At 40.6% G+C, this 19,628-nt stretch overlaps 1 protein-coding gene across 3 annotated transcripts in view; it reads left to right on the top strand.

Moving 5' to 3' along the window:
• The window catches only part of LOC128696521 (uncharacterized transporter slc-17.2), a 164,692-nt gene extending 151,096 nt beyond the window's left edge, over positions 1-13,596 (top strand). For 2 of the 3 annotated variants that reach the window (XM_053787801.2, XM_070094763.1), the window contains exon 9: positions 11,698-13,596. In XM_053787801.2, coding sequence (XP_053643776.2) covers positions 11,698-11,928 — 231 coding nt within the window. In that variant the 3' untranslated portion in view covers positions 11,929-13,596. The remainder of the gene's footprint in view (positions 1-11,697) is intronic. The other variant, XM_070094762.1, reaches the window with a different exon arrangement.
• Positions 13,597-19,628: the final 6,032 nt, after the last annotated feature.

Here is a 19,628-nt window from a genome sequence, read left to right as displayed (position 1 = left end):
TACAGGGTTATAAACTATTCCACACTGATAGGGTCAACAGGAAGGGTGGTGGAGTGGCGAAGTATGTCAGAGATAATTTAAATTGTTGTCCTAGACAAAATATAAGATTAGAAACATCGAACACAGAATCTATTTGGCTACAGTTTCTCGAGGGTAGTGACAAATTGATTTTGGGTGTGATTTATAGGCCCCCAAACCTTGATAAGGAGTACGGTAGGCTGCTAAGGGACGAAATTCATAAGGCATCTAGATATGAAAATGTTGTGTTAATGGGAGATTTTAACTTCAGACAAATTGATTGGAACAATATGACAGGAAATCTCGAGTCTAGTGACTTTCTTGATACGGTTCAGGATTGCTTTTTAGAACAGTTTGTGACATAACCAACTAGAGGAAACAATCTGCTTGACTTGGCTCTTGACAACAAAGATTCACTAATTAATAATCTTGAGGTTAAGGATGAGCTTCGGGAAAGTGATCACAAATCATAGTTTCAATATATTATGGAATTACCCAGATAACTGCAATCAAATCTCTGTCCCAGACTTTTGCTTGGCTGATTTCATGGGAATGAAAAATTACCTGGGTGGGCTAAACTGGGATGTCCTGACTATGGGTCAGGTAGGTGATCTTGGTTGCCAATATGACGTTTTTCAGAGCATAGTTCTAGCTGCCCAGACAACTTTTGTTCTGAGTAGGGAAATTAGATCTAACAAGAATGATCCCAAATGGATGAACAAAAGATTAAAACATCTCATTGGTCAAAAGAAAGGCATATATAGGCGTATCAAAAGAGGGGATGGGCAGTTAAGAAATCAGTATATTCAATTAAAGATAGAAATAAAAAAAAAGAATAAGAAAAGCTAAAAGGGATTATAAGGCTAAGGTTGCAAGGGATTCAAAGACTAACCCAAAAGGGTTCTTTCAGGTATACAGAAGTAAGATTAGGGACAAGATTGGCCCACTTAAGAGTAACCTAGGTCAGATCACTGACAGTGATAAGGATATGTGTGAAATTCTCAATACTTACTTCCTCTTAGTTTTTAACCAGGAAAATACTAGCGAAATTCCTGAAATAGATTATATAGAACAGGACGATAAATTATGCACGATTGCAGTAACTAGTGACATGGTCCTCAGACAAATAGAGAAATTAAAACCTAGAAAATCCCCAGGCCCTGATTAACTGTTTGCAAGGAATGTAAAGAAGAACTTAGCAAACCTTTGGCTAATCTTTTCAACATATCACTACAAACTGGCATAGTGCCTGATAAGTGGAAAATGGCAAATGTAATACCCATTTACAAGGCAGGTGACAGGTCCTTAGCTTCGAACTTTAAACCAATAAGCCTTACCTCCATGGTGGGAAAATTTATGGAATCAGTAATTGCCAAAGCAATTCGTAGCCATCTTGATAGGCATAAATTGATTAATGAATCTCATCACTGCTTTACAAAGGGGCGTTCCTGTCTTACGAATTTACTAACTTTTTTCACTAAGGTGTTTGAGGTAGATAATGGTAATGAATATGATAGTGTATATGGACTTAAGTAAGGCTTTCGATAGAGTTCCACATCAGAGGCTATTGAGGAAAATAAAGGCACATAGAATTTTTTCCTGGGTAGAGGCATGGCTGACAAATAGGCAGTAGAGAGTTTGCATAAATGATGAAAAATCAGAATGGGGCACGTCACAAGCGGTGTTCCTCAGGGGTCAGTGTTGGGCCCTTTGTTGTTCACAATTTACCTAAGTAACATAGTTGAGGGAATAAATAGCGACATAAGCAAATTTGCTGATGACACCAAAATAGGCCGTTCAATTCACTCTGAGGATCATAGAACACTTCAGGATGATGTATATAGACTGATGCAATGGTTGGAGAAATGGCAGATGCTGTTTAATATAGACAAATGCAAAGTCATAAATGTTGGACAGGAAAATAACCCTGCCACATATCAACTAAATAATATAGATCTTTCTACTACTGGTTGCGAAAAGAATTTAGGAGTTCTGGTAAGCAGTATTCTAAAACCATGGCAACAGTGCATTAGTGTTCGCTATAAAGCTAACAGAATCCTTGGCTTCATATCTAGAAGTATAAATAATAGAAATCCTCAGGTTGTTCTTCAACTCTATATATCTTTGGTAAGGCCTCATTTAGACTATGCTGTGCAGTTCTGATCACCGTATTACAGAATGGCTATAAATGCTCTGAAAAACTTAGAGGAGAATGACAAAGTTGATCCCATGTATCAGAAATCTTCCCTATGAGGATAGACTGAGGGCCCTGAATCTGCACTCTCTAGAAAGGCGTAGAATTAGGGGGGATATGATTGAGGTGTATAAATGGAAAACAGGAATAAATAAAGGGGATGTAAATAGCGTGCTGAAAATTTCCAACCAAGACAGGACTCGCAGCAATGGTTTCAAGTTGGAAAAATTGAGATTCAGGAAGGATATAGGAAAGCTCTGGTTTGGTAATAGAGTTGTGGATGAGCGGAACAAACTCCCGAGTACAGTTATTGAGGCTAAAGCGTTGTGTAGTTTTAAAAATAGGTTAGATAAATGCATGAGTGGGTGTGGGTGGGTGTGAGTTGGTCCTGACTAGCTTGTGCTGCTGGGTGTGATGCAGTGCTCCTTCCTTAAGTGGAAGTGACCTGATTAGGTGGGTCATTGGGCTAAACCGGGGGGGGGGGACATGGACCTTCTTTGCATGGGTCAGTAGGCCTGCTGCAGTGGTTCTTCTTTCTTATGTTCTTATGTAAGGTGGTGGTGCGGGTAAGGTGGTGGTGCGGGTAAGGTGGTGGTGCGGGTAAGGTGGTGGTGCGGGTAAGGTGGTGGTGCGGGTAAGGTGGTGGTGCGGGTAAGGTGATGGTGCTGGTAAGATAGTTGTGCGGGTAAGGTGATGGTGCGTGTATGGTGATGGTGCGTGTATGGTGATGGTGCGTGTATGGTGATGGTGCGTGTATGGTGATGGTGAGGGTCGGGAGATGGTGCTGGTAAGATGATGGTGAGGGTGACAGTAAGAATGGACGGAAGAAGAGAGAAGTGTTGGTAGTGGTTATAGTGGTAATGGTGGTGATAATGATGGTGGTAATGGTGGTGGGAGTGATAATGGTAGTGGTGATGGCGGTAATGGTGGTGGTGGTAATGGTCGGAAGTGGTAGTGATGGTAATGGTGGCGGTGGTGGTGTTGGTAATGGTGGCGGTTGTAGTGGTGGTAATAGTGGTCGTAGCAGTAGTGGTGGTGGTGGCAGTAGTGGTGGTAGTGGCAGTAGTGGTGGTAGAAGTAGTGGTGATGGTAGTAGTGGTGGTAAGGGTGGTAATGGTGATAGTGGTGGTCATGGCGTTAATGGTGGTGGTAGTAGTAGTAGTAGTGGTGATGGTAGTAGTGGTAGTAGTAGTGGTGGTACTATTTGTGGTGGTGATACTATTAGTGATGGTGGTAGTAGCAGTGGTAGTAGTAGTAGTGGTGGTGGTGGTAGTAGGAGTGGTGGTGGTAATGGTGGGGGTAGTAGTAGTAATGGTGGTGATGGTGGCAGTAGTGGTGGTGGTTGTAGTTGTGGTGGTAGTAGTGGTGGTGGTGGTAATAGTGGTGGTGGTAATAGTGGTGATGGTAGTAGTGGTGATGATGGTAGTAGTAGTGGTGATGATGGTAGTAGTGGTGGTGGTGGTGGTAGTAGTAGTGGTGATGGTAGTAGTAGTGGTGATGGTAGTAGTGGTGGTGGTGGTAATAGTGGTGATGGTAGTAGTAGTAGTGGTGATGGTGGTAGTGGTGGTGGTGGTGGCAGTAGTGGTGGCAGTAGTGGTGGCAGTAGTGGTGGTGGTAGTGGTGGTGGTAGTAGTGGTGGTAGTGGTGGTGGTGGTAGTTATTACAACCCAGGATTCCAAATGGCCTGTTATCCCGGGTGTAATGGGAGCAAAATAAACACAGCAGAAAGAGTCAAGACTTATATTATCCTTCACCAATTTAGAACAGCAATATGTACACTATGTACAGTGATAAGTATAGTGCACTCCACGGTAAGCAAGGCAGAAATAGAAGCCACAAGATAGCAGACCGTGCACAACCAGCTCTAGAATGGGAATGACAAGGGCAGACAGGAGAGTGGTACCCACATAACCTCTGCGATTGCCAAAACCATCTTCTTATTGGCTAGAACCTGGTCACTAGTTGAACGACGGGGTCCCATCATCAACTCTTAGCAACCTGGTTCGCTGGTTGGGGGAGATAGCCTGTAAATGAGGGTGTGTACATGCGCCGAATAAAGGTTACGTACTCTTTGCATGCCACAGTAGTAGTAGTGGTGATGGTAGTAGTGGTGGTAGTAGTGGTGGTAGTAGTAGTAGTGGTGGCAGTGGTGGTGGTGGTAGTAGTAGTGGTGGTGATGGTAGTAGTAGTAGTGGTGATGGTGGTAGCAGTGGTGGTACTGGTAGTAGTGGTGATAGTAGGTGGTGGTGGTGGTAGTAGTAGTAGTGGTGGAGGTAGTAGTAGTAGTAGTAGTGGTGGAGGTAGTAGTAGTAGTAGTAGTGGAGGTAGTAGTAGTAGTAGTAGTAGTGGTGGAGGTAGTAGTAATGTAGATGAATGGTTCACAGAATCGACACGTTGATAAATTAGACACATGTGCAACTCTTGGGTATCTTTATTAAGGAAACGTTTCGCCACACAGTGGCTTCATCAGTCCATACACAGGAGAAACTTGAAGAACAGGAGGAGAATGAGGTAATCAGTCCCTCAACCTTGAGTCGATGAGGTCAGTCCATCAATCTTGAATAGAATACGGCATATGAGCAGAGAAGCAGCTTATAAACCGTATGGCAGGAGAGGTGCAGTAGACGTAGGTGGTGTCACATTTGTCCAATGTGGAAGTAGGTCGTGCCCAAGGGTTAGGCAAGCGAAGAATTCCCAAGTATTAAGATCCAAGAAGTTGCAGTGTCTGACAGGATTGTAGATGAATGGTTCACAGAACCGACACGTTGTTAAATTAGACACGTGCAACTCTTGGGTATCTTTATTAAGGAAACGTTTCGCCACACAGTGAAGCCACTGTGTGGCTCTGAGTGTGTCAGGAAATATCAGTATATGTACATGCACAAGCGTTGCTTGAAAACTTGAACATCACATTGATAGAGCTCTTACATAGGGTTCACTCTGCAATAAGCCCTCTTACACCATAGAGACTTGCTCACTTGGCTTCACTTTCTCTAAGAGCTTCTCAACCACCTTCTCCAACCGAGATAAGTCTTATAAATGAGTTTCCGAAAATTCCTTGTATTTTCTAGGGAGGCGAATGTTGGTTTAGAGGTGGATACTTCCTTAGACCCTTCCTGGTCCAGAGGAAGTTATGAACTGAACAAAGTGATGCTTTACCAGCCAACTTTGACTCGGTTGGAGCAGGGGTTAAGCAGCTCAAAACACCTACTGGTGCTTGGCCAGGTCGCACCAACAGTTTGGACTAATTAAATAACCTACCTATGTACAAAGCTAAGTAATACGACCAGATAATATTACAAAGTCGAGTAAATCCATTTTATATAAAAGTTTCTCTGAATTCCTTCACTAAATATTACCCTGCTCACACTCCAACAGCTCGTCAGGTCCCAAATACCATTCGTCTCCATTCACTCCTATCTAACACGCTCGCACACTCTTGCTGGAAGTCCAAACCCCTCGCCCACAAAACCTCCTTTACCCCCTCCCTTCAATCTTTTCGAGGACGACCCCCTACCCCTCCTTCCTTCCCCTACAGATTTATATGCTCTCCATGTCATTCAACTTTGATCCATTCTCTCTAAATGACCAAACCACCTCAACGCCCTTCTTCAGTCCTCTGACTAATACTATTAACTCATCACCTCCTAATTTCCATACTCCGAATTCTCTGCATAATATTTACACCACACATTGCCCTTAGACAGGACATCTCCACTGCCTCCAACCGCCTCCTCGCTGCAGCATTTACAACTCAAGCTTCACACCCATATAAGAGTGTTGGTACCACTATGCTTTCATACATTCCCTTCTTTGCTTCCATAGATAATGTTTTTGTCTCCACATATACCTCAATGCACCACTCGCCTTTTTTCCTTCCTAAATTCTATGGTTAACCTCATCCTTCATACATCCATCTGCTGACACGTCAACTCCCAAATATCTGAAAACATTCACTTCTTCCATACTATTCCTCTCCAATTTGATATCCAATTTCTCTTTAAATCATTTGATACCCTCATCACGTTACTCTTTTCTGTGTTCACTTTCAGCTTTCTATCTTACACACACTCCCAAACTCGTCCACTAACCTTTGCAATTTTTCTTTAGAATCTCACATAAGCACAGTATCATCAGCAAAAAGTAACTGTGTCAATTCCCATTTTGTATTTGATTTCTCATAATTTAATCCCACCCCTCTCCCGAACACACTAGCATTTACTTCTTTTACAACCCCGTTTATATATATATTAACCATGGTGACATTACACATTCCTATCTAAGACCTACTTTTACCGAGAAGTAGTCTTCCTCTCTTCTACACACCCTAACCTGAGCCTTACTATCCTCATAAAATCTCTTTACAGCATTTTGTAACTTACTACCTATTCCATATGCTTACAACAAAACAGAGCATTCGCCTCTTGGCAGATCCTACCGTTGTACCTGTGCTGCTCTTTCAATTCCATGCTTTTTCCAGTGTGCCATGTATAGAATTTGTGACCATTTGTTCATTCATTAACACATTCGTCAGTATTTTAAATGAAATTCTTAAATAACCTGTGTTTATGACATCTCCATATTTAAATACAATATTTGTTAAAACATTTGACTAAGGTAAGTAATTGAGTTGTATTGAAAATTTGGGCAAATAACAATAGTTTTTAGAATGCCCTCTGAAGTATAGACATGTTATATGCATATTAAAGTACATTACGTTGATTTAAACTAGGATAATCCGGCGAAGCCAGTTTCTGAGACTTATTTCTGATTTGGAGAGAGATTCTCCAGTTTTTCAAAGAATCCAATTTGCTTAATTAAACTTGCATAACCTAAAATCAAGGCGAAACTTTCCTTGACGAAAGTACAACAATAATAGTTTAAAGCTGAACAGATGCTGCAGTCCTCGGGTATTGAAAAGAATTCAACGTAATATGCACCAGGACACTATGCCTAGCCCTTATACAGTGTCATGTTGACTACGCTTGCTCTTCATGGTACTCTGCCTGGACAAAAAACTTGAAGATAAACTGCAAATCACCCAGAACAAAATTGTAAGTTTCCTCTTGGACCTGGGTCCAAGACAGCATGTGTGGAGAAAATTCTCCGGAAAGGGGATATGTCTCCTCTGTAAGGAAGTAATAGTCCATCAGCCTCTTCCGGGAGGGCTGAGTCCCTCAGAGGGCTGAGAAGATGGGCTGAGAGGGCTCAGAGATATCCCCATAACGGGAGATTTTTCTCCACAGCATATAGGCCAGGATGAATTACAACAATTGGAAGTACTGGATGTTGAAGACAATAAAACAAATGAAATTAAATCAAGTTTATAAAATTACTCAGTGTCCAGAATATCTTGCTACCAATTTTGTTAAGGCTGAGAACCAAAGCAATCATACTACTAGGGGGAGAGACCATAACTCTGTAGTGCCCGCAGTTGCTAGGCTTCAAACACCTTTTATTGTACAGCAATAAAGGAATGGAACAGACTGCCTGCACATGTCAGAGGCAGTCATAGCATAAACCAGTTCAAGAAGAAAGTCAAAAGGTGCCTGATGAATGTAGCGACACAAAGGGAGGAGGAGGATTTTTATGATTTTTTTAGCTAACGCACACACATGTAAATTTAAATAACTCATTTTGCCTTATTCCTCGTATATTCTCTTTATAGCATAATAATACGATATTATCTCCGTCATAGTGTAATAATACGGTATTAAGAGGGCCCCAATGGAAATAAGTCACTCTGATTTTTTGGGGTTATCCCAGGTTCTCTACACATATGCTGCTATGAATGATAATCTATGTAACTGTATTTGTGTATACCTGAATAAACTTGCTTGCAGAGCCTAAACTCGAAAAAATATATATCTTACGATACTTCAGCCATTAAGAATGAACTCCATTTTATTTTAAGCTTGGTGAAGTGCTAACCTTGTATGGGTCATATAACATCTATAGAATTGACAGCCTTCAGATTCGATCAGTGGATGACAAGGGTAAGTCCAGTTCCTTGGATCAAGAGCTCTCCAACATTAAGGCACTTCTCTTCAGGAAACATAATCCTGTTATAATTTTCAAAATGTGAATACCAATTTGAGATTCAATTTCTTAATTTTATTAAAACTAATTTGCACCTAAAGTCTAAAATTATTGAGTGTTTTTTTCTTGTGTAATGTTTCAAGTGTTAATATTGAAAACTACAAGACGAAACATTATTTATTTATTGGATATCGCTGTCTATATGATAAAAATCGAAAAATTTATATTTGTGCAACACTTGCGTATCTCTATTGTGGAGAAGTGTCTCCACACACTGGCTTCAACAGTCCAATTCAGAGAGGAATGTTTGAAGATCAAAAGTTTGAGCCCCTCAGTCCCTCAGCCCGGAAAACACTCTAGCGTTTAAAGTTTGAAGCCAACATTTATAGGCTTTATAAACTAATTTGAAACACTGGCAAATTTGCCTGCACCAGTGGGTACTCACCTAGCCCAATGATGCTCCAGCCATTAAATTCTGAAGCCATTCAGTTAGACATGTATATTTATAATATGATTAAACGGGAGTGAGGAAGAAATTTCACTATTTTAATCACAAAATTGCAGTTGTGTACCAACACTTTCTTGACTTCCACTTTCCGCTGTTGTCGAATTAAGAACAACCTTATTTTGAACGTTTTGGAGTCTTGCATCAGTGTGTTTTGAAAGACACTGGAGACATTCCTGGATGCTGGGAATGTGTCCTTCAGGTTTAGTTACAGGACACCCGCAGATATCAGTTGTTCCTAAAATCTTGGTCTAGATACCGTACACCTGCGTTGAAAAAAAGCCGATCAGACGATGGGGACAGTAAGCAGGAGCAGAGGTTAGGACGATGGGGACAGCAGGCAGGAGCAGAAGTTCAGACGATGGGGACAGCAAGCAGGAGCAGAGGTTCAGACGATGGTGACAGCAGGCAGAAGCAGAGGTTCAGACGATGGGGACAGCAGGCAGGAGCAGAGGTTCAGACGATGGGAATAGCAGGCAGCGGCAAAGGTTCGGTAAAAGTTCAGTTTACTGTGAAAATTTGAGTGACACTTTCATAGATGTGTTGTGGTGTGAACTTGTATGGGACAAAGGAGGCGTATTTGACAGTGTCATTGCAGAGACAAGGGTTAAGATGTTGCAAAAATAGTGTTCTTGTTTGTATATGTAGTCAAAGTCGAAGGTGTTCCCAGGTTAGACCGAGTGTGTGATTGTCAATTTCAGTTTCTCCGTCTTCAGGTGTAGAAGTAGACAGACCTTAGAGGCTGGGTGGCTTGGGTAGCGGGTGGATGAGGGGTGGCTTGGGAGACTGGTGGGTTAGGAGTGGGTTGGGCAGAAGGTGGGTGAGGAATGGCTTGGGCAACTGGTGCGTCAGGAGTGGGTTGGGCAGAAGGTGGCTTAGGGGTGGCTTGGGCAACTGGTGGGTCAGGGGTGGCTTGGGCAACTGGTGGGTTAGGAGTGGGTTGGGCAGAAGGTGGCTTAGGGGTGGCTTGGGCAACTGGTGGGTCAGGGGTGGCTTGGGCAACTGGTGGGTTAGGAGTGGGTTGGGTGATGCCTCTTATATTGAATATTTTCAGTATTTGTTTTGATGGTGCAGTGTCAGGAAACTTCAAACTGGAAAGGCTGTTCAGGCGAAAGAGTTCACTGACTGTGGAGTTGAAGGTTCCAGAGAAGGCTGCGTTTTTCGTGTGGGCATGCATCATGCATTTCATAGTCTTGGTGGGAGGGCCGTCTGGGAGTGTAGGAATAAAGCATTCTGAGTGTCAGCTTGAAGTTTACTGATTACAGCTTAAGTCGATTTACTCCATGAACGAACCCCTGGCTGCAAGAGCGTTATGGTCATTCATGCCGTTGAGATATTTTTGGTCGAGAGATAGAGGTACATTCCCTAAGTTCCCCCTTAGTGCTGCTGTTGGATTAGTATTTCTTTTCCTTCAAAGGACAGTACTTGTTGAGATGGTTACATGCACAGCATGTTCAACATTGGGTGATGTGGTTGTATGTTCATGGGATTAATGTGCTAATAAGAGGTCTTCACTGAAGGAATGAGATGCCATGGAGATTTCGGCAAAGTGACCTTGATCACAGAGCTGGCAGTTGGAATTTTCGTGTTGGAGTCAGTCTGATGTTTAATAAGTTGTTTCAAGTCTTCTGATGATTGGTGACGTCGCGATCAAACTTCTTCACAAATACCTATTTCTTCGGCCTCAACGCAAGGGAAGGAGCCACTTGAGAACGTTCCTTTAAAACGTTTATGGCCGAGGCTCAGGTGATCTCGCCGGCTTCGTCATCGTTAAAGCAGAGGGCGATGACAGTCCTTAAAACCGAAGAGATTGGACAGTTTCAGCTGCAGGGTGGTCGTCAGCAGTGTTGCTAGTCTTGTTTTGTCCTATCCGATATGGTTCTGCGAAGTGGCCGAATACGCATACGGTCTTCGATAACTGTTAATGAAAGGCTAGGCCAATGTTGCTGGCAAACTAGGAAACAGCGGACACAGTAGTGACTTCTGTGTATTCCTGGCACATAGTAGTAGTCTGATAGTTGTGTACTTAGTGTATGTATGAGACTATATCCACCTCCTCCATCACTTCGCTCTCTGCCTCTGTATTTATATCTTGTCTTCTCTCATACTCATATATTTCAAGTAATGAAGATCTAAGGTCCGAAACGACTTTTATAAATATATTCTAACTGAATTCATTCAGGTCCATTTACCACATATTTTTTACTCTTCGTAATTTTGGTCAAGCTAAACGACTGAAGTCACACATCATGAAATTACAGATTGTTGCCACATGGGATGGGTTCAAACTGCTGCCACATGGAATGGGTTCAAATTGTTGCCACATGAGATTGGTTAGAATTGTTGCCATATGGGATGGGTTCAAATTGTTGCCACATGGGATGGGTTCAAATTGTTGCCACATGGGATGGGTTCAAATTGTTGCCATATGGGATGGGTTTAAATTATTACCATATAAGATAAGTTCAAATTGTTGCCACATGGGATGGGTTCAAATTGTCACATGGGATGGGTTCAAATTGATGCCATATTGGGTGGGTTCAAATTGTTGCCACATGGGATGGGTTCAAATTGTTGCCACATGGGGTGGGTTCAAATTGTTGCCATATGGGATGGGTTTAAATTATTGCCATATAAGATAGGTTCAAATTGTTGCCACATGGGATGGGTTCAAATTGTCACATGGGATGGGTTCAAATTGTTGCCATATGGGATGGGTTCAAATTGTTTCCATATGGGATGGGTTCAAATTGTTGCCATATGGGATGGGTTCAAATTATTGCCACATGAAATGGGTTCAAATTGTTGCCATATGGGATGGGTTCAAATCCTACACTGTTCCTGCTTCACATGAGGTAAAATTTATTTCCATTGACTTCTTATTGCAAGTGAAATTGTTTATCACTGAAGGTACTTTACTAACTTGCTTTTCTCCTAACAGACGAACGGATGGGAGGTGAACATCCTGTTGACGTGTGGCGTGTTCGTCACTGTGGGTTTGCTTTACGTCGTTGGCGTTATAGCTGACGTACAGGACTGGAACTATTACGAGGAGATTCCCGGCCACACGGAGAAGCCAACACTAAGTGTTAACACTAGTGTTCAACACCTCGGTGATGACCATACTTTTAGTGCTTCATCGTTCCAGCGATTTGGAGCAGCCAGCAGTTAGTACTGTTGAAGCATCTGTATCAACACCTTGGTGATTACCAATTCTGCAAGAACGAATAAAGAAATAAGTATGCATCAGTGAAAAAGCAAAGCACGTGAGATGCATCGCAGCCCACGAAAGCTTCTCATAAAATGGGGTGAAGCTAGTCTATTAAAAAAAAAAAACTAGAAAAGCAGTATTGTTTAGAGGTGGCGATGATAGTATCTAACACAATGGTGCAAAACTCTGGGTTTTACCATATACTGTTGTATCTCAACATGATATTATAGTTAGGTGATATAATGAACCCGCCCTGGATTCACTACCCATGACTATCGCCACCTGTGTTTCAACTGACCACTCTCAGCTGTCTGCTTTCAGTAAACCTTATATAGGAATGACAAATGTTTCCATAAAAAATGTTCTAGTGCCTCACTTTTTTCTTATTTACATGTTTTTCGGTATTGATATATCACCAATCAATGATGTTGACAAGTATAGTAATACTGATCTGTTTTACAATTCATGACTCAGTATATGAAGAAGTCACAAGTTGTAACATGACTCTTCAAGGGAAAGGGGATGCTTATATGTTGGTGGTCTCCTGATCCAAGGAATTGGAGTCACATAACAAGTAAAACAATCTTATACAAAACCCACAAGATTAATAAGACACACACATGCAGCAGTCAGGTATCTTTACTCTCAAAACGTATTATCTACTGAGTAGGATTCAGTAGAATACAAATGTGATAACATTTGAGAGAAAGATGTGATGACTTGCCTTGGAGAAGCAATGTTGAGATGGTCCTTCTCTCATCCTTAAGAAGAGTTCAGCTCCATAGTCTTGAACAATGAAAAACTGAGCAGAAGAGAGCAAACACTTCGAAAAAAAAAAGAGCTGGAAAGTCACGACAATCAAAACTCGTGAAGATTTTCGACCAGCATCAGGGTGTTCATGGCGGCAGACGAGGGCGTGTATAGCATGTATGAGTATTTAACTGCCTTTATGAACAAATAAGATTGTACTGCAAATTTAATATCCTCTCAAAAACCAAATGAGAGGATCATCACATAATTCATAATAAGATTTGAAGAAGCTTTAATTTGCAGTATAATTATACAATAGTATGATTACTAACCTGTAGTAGAGTTAGTATGATTCACACATGCTTCAGTTATAGAAGGAAATTTTATATGAGTAGCTGACACAAGAGTTTGGCCTCGGTCTTATTTTCACACTCATTACAGAAACTTCAGTCAAACATGGTGTTTTCTCCGGCCACCTGGTAGCCGATGTTTTCCAAAATAACACCATTTTTTCCAATGCATTTAGCATTGGAAAAAATGCTGAATGCATTGGAGAATGTCTCTTAGTATCAACAATTTCTCCTCCATGTTCCTACCTCATACCAGCGCTAGTGGGTTTAGCGCTTGGTTACAATAATAAACATCCATCATACTCCTAGTATGACACTCCTCGTAACAACATGATGTTAAAGCTTGTACACTAATGATGAGTACAAATAGGATGTGTGTCTGTCTGGCGCTCGCCAGACGAAGGACCGAGCCTCCACTGCATCTTGCGTGCTGAATGACCTACATGGGTTTAGCATTTAACATATTTTTTTTCACACTTGTACAACAAGCAGTTTACCAATTTTTTATTAGCAAAATTATTTATTACAATTAACTAAAGTATATTAGCACACTAAAGATATTTTCAATCAGTCAAACTTAATAGCAATGTATAAAACTTCCAGAAATTTGTTGCAACATCTCAACATTTGAAAAACAAGAAGCGTCTCGATATTCAGTTAATTTACTCATGATGCAATAATTTTCAATCTGCTTTAGTAAAATAATGATGGTTTGCTGATATTACACCTATGTCTTCAAGGCTCGTATTTGTTCATTACACTTTAGTTACAAAAAACTAAATTACTGCATATTTGCTCGCATTGCTTGTCTACTAGTGCATTTAGAAATGTTATAGACATACCAGTCTGCAATATGGACTATAGATGACACATGTTTTATCAGCCCCATTCCAGTAGCCTCTTATCACCTCTTATCAATATAATGAACAGAGGTAGCAATGCCATGAGGCACTGTTACCTTTCCCTTGCGCGCGCGCGCACACACACACACACACACACACACACACACACACACACACACACACACACACACACACACACACACACACACACACACACACACTCACACACACACTCACACACACACACTCACACACACACACTCACACACACACACTCACACACACACACTCACACACACACTCTCACACACACACACTCTCACACACACACACTCTCACACACACACACTCTCACACACACACACTCACACACACACACTCACACACACACACACACACACACACACACACACACACACACACACATACTCACACTCACACACACTCACACACACACACACTCACACACACACACACACACACACACACACACACACACACACACACCACACACTCACACTCACACACACTCTCACACACACACACTCACACGATCACACACGATCACACACGATCACACTACCATTTGATTCATCATCCAGCCAAACAAAATATAAAATAAAAGAATCATTTGCGTCCCTCTCTTCTTGACAGAAATTCTAAAATGGGAAATAACTCTAATCCTTAATGAGGATTCACTTTACAAATGACCTTCCTTTTGGCAGCCAACATCAACACTTAAAGTGCACATATTACTGCACTTCAGAATAAGCATCAATTAACCCTAACATTTAAAATAATGAACGGATGCTCAAAGTACATTATAATTGTGTGTGTGTGTGTGTGTGTGTGTGTGTGTGTGTGTGTACCTGGAGAAGAGAGGAGTGTAGAGGAGAGAGAGATTTTGGAAGATGTAAAGCGAATGTTAAGGAACCTTCGAACCATGTGAGAAACTGAGGTAAGGGACCTAAATACTAAAGTGGGAGAAACGGTTAGAGAGGGTGTGGTAGGTATGTTTGGGGTGCTAGGTAAGTTTGGGGTGCTAGGTAAGTTTGGGATGCTAGGTAAGTTTGGGATGCTAGGTAAGTTTGGGGTGCTAGGTAAGTTTGGGGTGTTAGGTAAGTTTGGGGTGCTTGGTAAGTTTGGGGCGCCAGGTAAGTTTGGGGTGCTAGGTAAGTTTGGGGTGCCAGGTGTCAATGATAAGGGGGACCTTTGAATTTTGTATAGAAAGTGGTTTGGTAATAGGTAATATACATTTTAACAAAGATATAATCGGGCATAATGAGAGTAGTTTGCTGGACTGTGTATTGGTAGATAAGACTGATGGGTAGACTTCAGGATGTACATGTTTATAGTAGGACACAGATACCAGATAATTTATTAGTTGTTGCTACAGAGAGAGTAAAAGGTAGATAAGATAAAAGGGGAATGGAATCAGCAGGTAAGAGAGAAGTGAAAGTTAATAAACTAAACAATAAGGCAGTTAAGGTAAGATATAAACAACTATTGAAAGAAAGATGGGCTAGTGAGAGTATAGGCAATGAGGTTGAACAAGTATGGTGTAGATTTAAGAATGCAGTGTTAGTGCTCAGCTGATGTTTGTGGTTACAGGAAAGTGGGTGCAGGAGGGAAGAAGAACGATTGGTAGAATGATGATGTAAAGAGAGTAAGAGAGAAATAGCATATGAGAGATTTTTACAAAACAGAAGTGATACAAGGAGGGAGGAGTATATGGAGAGAAAGAGAGAGGTTAAGAGAGTGGTGAAGGAATGTAAAAGAGTAAATGAGAGAGTAGGCGAGATGCTATCAACAAATATTGTTGAGAATAAGATAAAGTTTTGGAGTGAGATTAATAAGTTGAGTAAGCCTAGAGAACGAAAGGATTTGGCAATTAAAATTAGGAGAGGAGAGTTATTAGATTGAGAATTAGAGGTATCGAGAAGGTGGAGGGAATATTTTGAGGAACTGTTAAAAGTTGAAGAAGATAGGGAAGCTGTGATTACGTGCTTTGGGGAAAGAGGTATAACATCAAGTAGGCTTGAGAAAGAGCTAGTTGTGAGTGTGGGGGAAAGTGGGTGAAGCAGTGGGTAGAATGAAAGGGGTAAAGCAGCTGGGATTAATAGGATATTGACAAATGTTAAAAGCAGGTGGGGATATAGTTTTGGAGTGGTTAGTGTTTTTATTTATTAGGTGTATGGAAGAGGGAATGGTACTCTGGGTAATAAGCCTGTTGAGTATATATAGTAAAGTAGTTATTATTGAAAGAAGAGCAAGGCAGAGAGCAGGATAGATGAACAAGGCTTTAGGAGAGGTAGGGAGTGTGTAGACCAAATGTTTACTATGAAACATATAGGTGAACAGCATTTGTTGCATTTATGGGTTTGGAAAAGGTGTATGATAAGGTATATAGAGGGGCAATGGGACAGATGTTGCAAATACATGTATATGGAATAGGTTACTGAAAGCAGCAGTTTTTTTTTTACGAGGATAGTGAGACTCAGGAGAGAGGGACATTATTTCCCAGTAAAAGTAGGCCTTAGACAGGGATGCGAGATGTCACCATGGTTGTTAAGTACATTTAAACATAGGGTTGTAAGAGAAGTGAATGCTCGGGCGTTGGCAAGAGGTGTGGGATTAAAAATAAAGAATCTAACACAAAGTGGAAGTTGTCACAGTTGCTGTTTGCTGATGACTCTTTGCTTTTGGAAGATTCTGTAGAGACGTTGCAGAGGTTGGTGGACAAGTTTAGTAGGGCATGTAAAAGACGGAAAATAAAAGTGAACATAGGATGTTGAGGATAATTTTATGTAATGAAAGATTGGATATCAGATTGGAGGGAGGGAGATTGGAGGAAGTGAATGTAATAGGATATGTGCGAGTGGACTTGGCAGTAAATGGGTCTATGAAAGACGAGGTGAATCGTAGAACTGATGAGGGGAAGAATGTTAGTAGTGCACCTGAGAAGTCTGTGGAGACAAAGAACGTTATCCATAGAATCAAAGAGGGGAATGTATGAGAGTATAGTTATAACAACGCTCTTATACACGTGTGACGCATGGGAGGTAAATATTGAAATAAGGAAAAGGCTGAGGCAGTGGAGATGTCGTTTCTGAAAATAATGTGAGGTGTAAATATACGATAATGCAGAGAATCCATAGCTTGGAAATTAGGAGGAGGGTTGGTGGTTACTAAAAGTATTATCCAGATGCTGAGGAGGAGGTTTTTGAGGTGGTTCGAAAACAGAGAATGAAACGAAATAGAATTAATTGCAGATCCTATAAATTTTTAGTGGAAGGAAAGCGGAGTAGGGGTAGGCTTAGGAAAGGTTGGAGGGAGAGGGTAAAGGAGGGGCTTGGACTTCTAAGAAGCGTACGTTAGCGTGTTAGATAAGAGCAAGTAGAAACAAATGGTTTTAATGACTTGACGTGCCGTTAGTGTGAGCAAAGTAACATGAAGGGACTCAAGGAAACCGGCAGGCTGGACTTGAGTCCTGGAGGTGGGAAGTATAGTGTTGACACTCTGAAGCAGGTGTGTTAATATGTTGCAGCTTTTTAACTGTAGTGTAAGTGCACTTCTGGCAAGACAGTGATGGAATGAATCATGGAAGTGTTTATTCTTTTCTGGTCACCCTCCCTTGGTGGTAAATGGCCAATATATTAACAGAAATTAGTACTGTCTCACTACTCATTCTTCCAATCAAAGGTTCCTTAACGAACCATTACCTCTGTTTCATTAAGAAAATTCACAGCTTATTAGATACAAAAATAAAAAAAAAAATATAATGAATATGGAGCAGCCTGAAATATACTTTTAAACACACAAACATACTAATGAACGTAACTGTTTCACACCTAAAACTTTAAAATACAACAAAAGAACTGCGTACAAAAGAACCCATCATAAAACAAATATAGAAAAGTAAAACAGCTTAAATTATTCAGTTCGACACCTAGACCATACCAGGGAATTAAACTGTTATCACCTGTTCTCCCTTCAAGTTTCAACAAGTCTGTTACTCGTCTTGGACAAAAAGAAACATACAAGACACGGGATAAAAGGTAAATACTGCTTACTAATGCATCAAAAATTTCAAGCGCAGAAAAAAATGTACAAATCCCATTTCCATCTTTCATTTTTTATATGCTGGCCTTACAATTGTTTACCTTAATCCGAATTCCAAAATACATCAAAACAATTTCTATAAGGAGAATACATACTTAAATATTTTGTAAACAAGTGTTTAATACAGCAATATCAAACTTTTAGAAAAGTCTCTCTCTGGAAGTCATTATCATATACTTAACTAGTTTTTTAAATATTATAAACTATTAGGAGAATCTTTTCGTAAGTATCTTCCCAGAATGGTTTCCCTACATTCCAGATTTGTATCCCTAATCATTTACATTGAACACCTCCTGCCCTTGCCTCATAAAAGGTTCCAAGGTTGTTACCTCACAATTACACTCGGTAAACAGTTACACAGATTTTTCATGAGAGACTATAATAAATAATGGACATTAGATTGTTGTCACCAGGGAAAATGACGTCAGCCTGAGGTTGAGAGATCATGGTACAAAGCTAAATGTTTACACTTACACAAGATGAAGGAAGATAAAGAGGGGGAATTTGAGAAAAGGGGTAATTAATTAAATTAATATTTAATTGCTGCCACCACCTGCAAGCATGCAGGCCTAAGCATTCGACACAACCATGCAAAATAAAATAGTTAACTCTAATGGATTGATTTCTGGTAGACTCTGGCTCTCGACACTATGAATGGTAGACATCCCACTATACTGTCGACTCTAGTAAAACTGTATTTAATACAACAGTACAGACAGTTCCTGGTATACTTGGCTCTAAAGAAACATTATTAACTTGTGAAAATTAGGCATACAAAAGTACAAAACAATAACGTACAGCAAAAATAACGTCTGTTCGAAGGTATGACATCCCTTTCCACAAATACAGGCCATCCATAAGATTTCAAGAGACTTTATCTTACAATAATATTACTGCCATATTTACTTAAGGGTGTGATTAATTCGTTCTTCATAAGTAGCAGAACATTTGACATGGGTGGTTCACAGTAGTTTGGCTTCATTCATTACATAAAGTTCAGTCAAAGGTAGCCTTTTTTTTCCGGCCGCCTGCACTCTGTATTCCAAAATAGCAGCCGATGCCGTGTTGGCACTGAAAAAAATGCTGATGGAGTCTCTCTTAATCTTTCCACTTTCTCGTCCATGCTCCTAGCTCATACTCCAACTTAATCCTCGTAAACAAATTATGCTATCATAAAAAATCATAGCAAATTATCAAGATTATTGCTTATAAATAAAGAACACTAGCACACTATAGGAGGTAAATTCAATAAAACAATCATATTTACTAGACTTGCATAAGACTCCTAGAAAAATTGTTGGAACATGTCAACAACTGAAGAACAAGAAGCTCGTCTCATATCTAAACACATTTCAGTTAATTAACTCATAATAATTTTCAACATCCTTTAGTAAAATAATGACGGTTTACTAATATTCACTTCATTTTGAGACGTTGAAGACATTCCAGGTTGCTATACGTGCTACGACTTTTATTTTAACAGCTCTACTCCAGTAACTTACACAAGATGTTAGCCTTTGCGGATGACACCCGGACTGCCATCACCTGGAGTATACCTGGAGAGATTTCCAGGAGCCAACGCCCCCGCGGCACAGTC

The sequence above is a fragment of the Cherax quadricarinatus genome, chromosome 47, assembly GCF_038502225.1.
Source record: "Cherax quadricarinatus isolate ZL_2023a chromosome 47, ASM3850222v1, whole genome shotgun sequence".
Taxonomy (NCBI): domain Eukaryota; kingdom Metazoa; phylum Arthropoda; class Malacostraca; order Decapoda; family Parastacidae; genus Cherax; species Cherax quadricarinatus.
The sequence above is the reverse complement of the archived record's forward strand: the minus strand, read 5'-3'. Positions and strand labels throughout refer to the sequence as shown.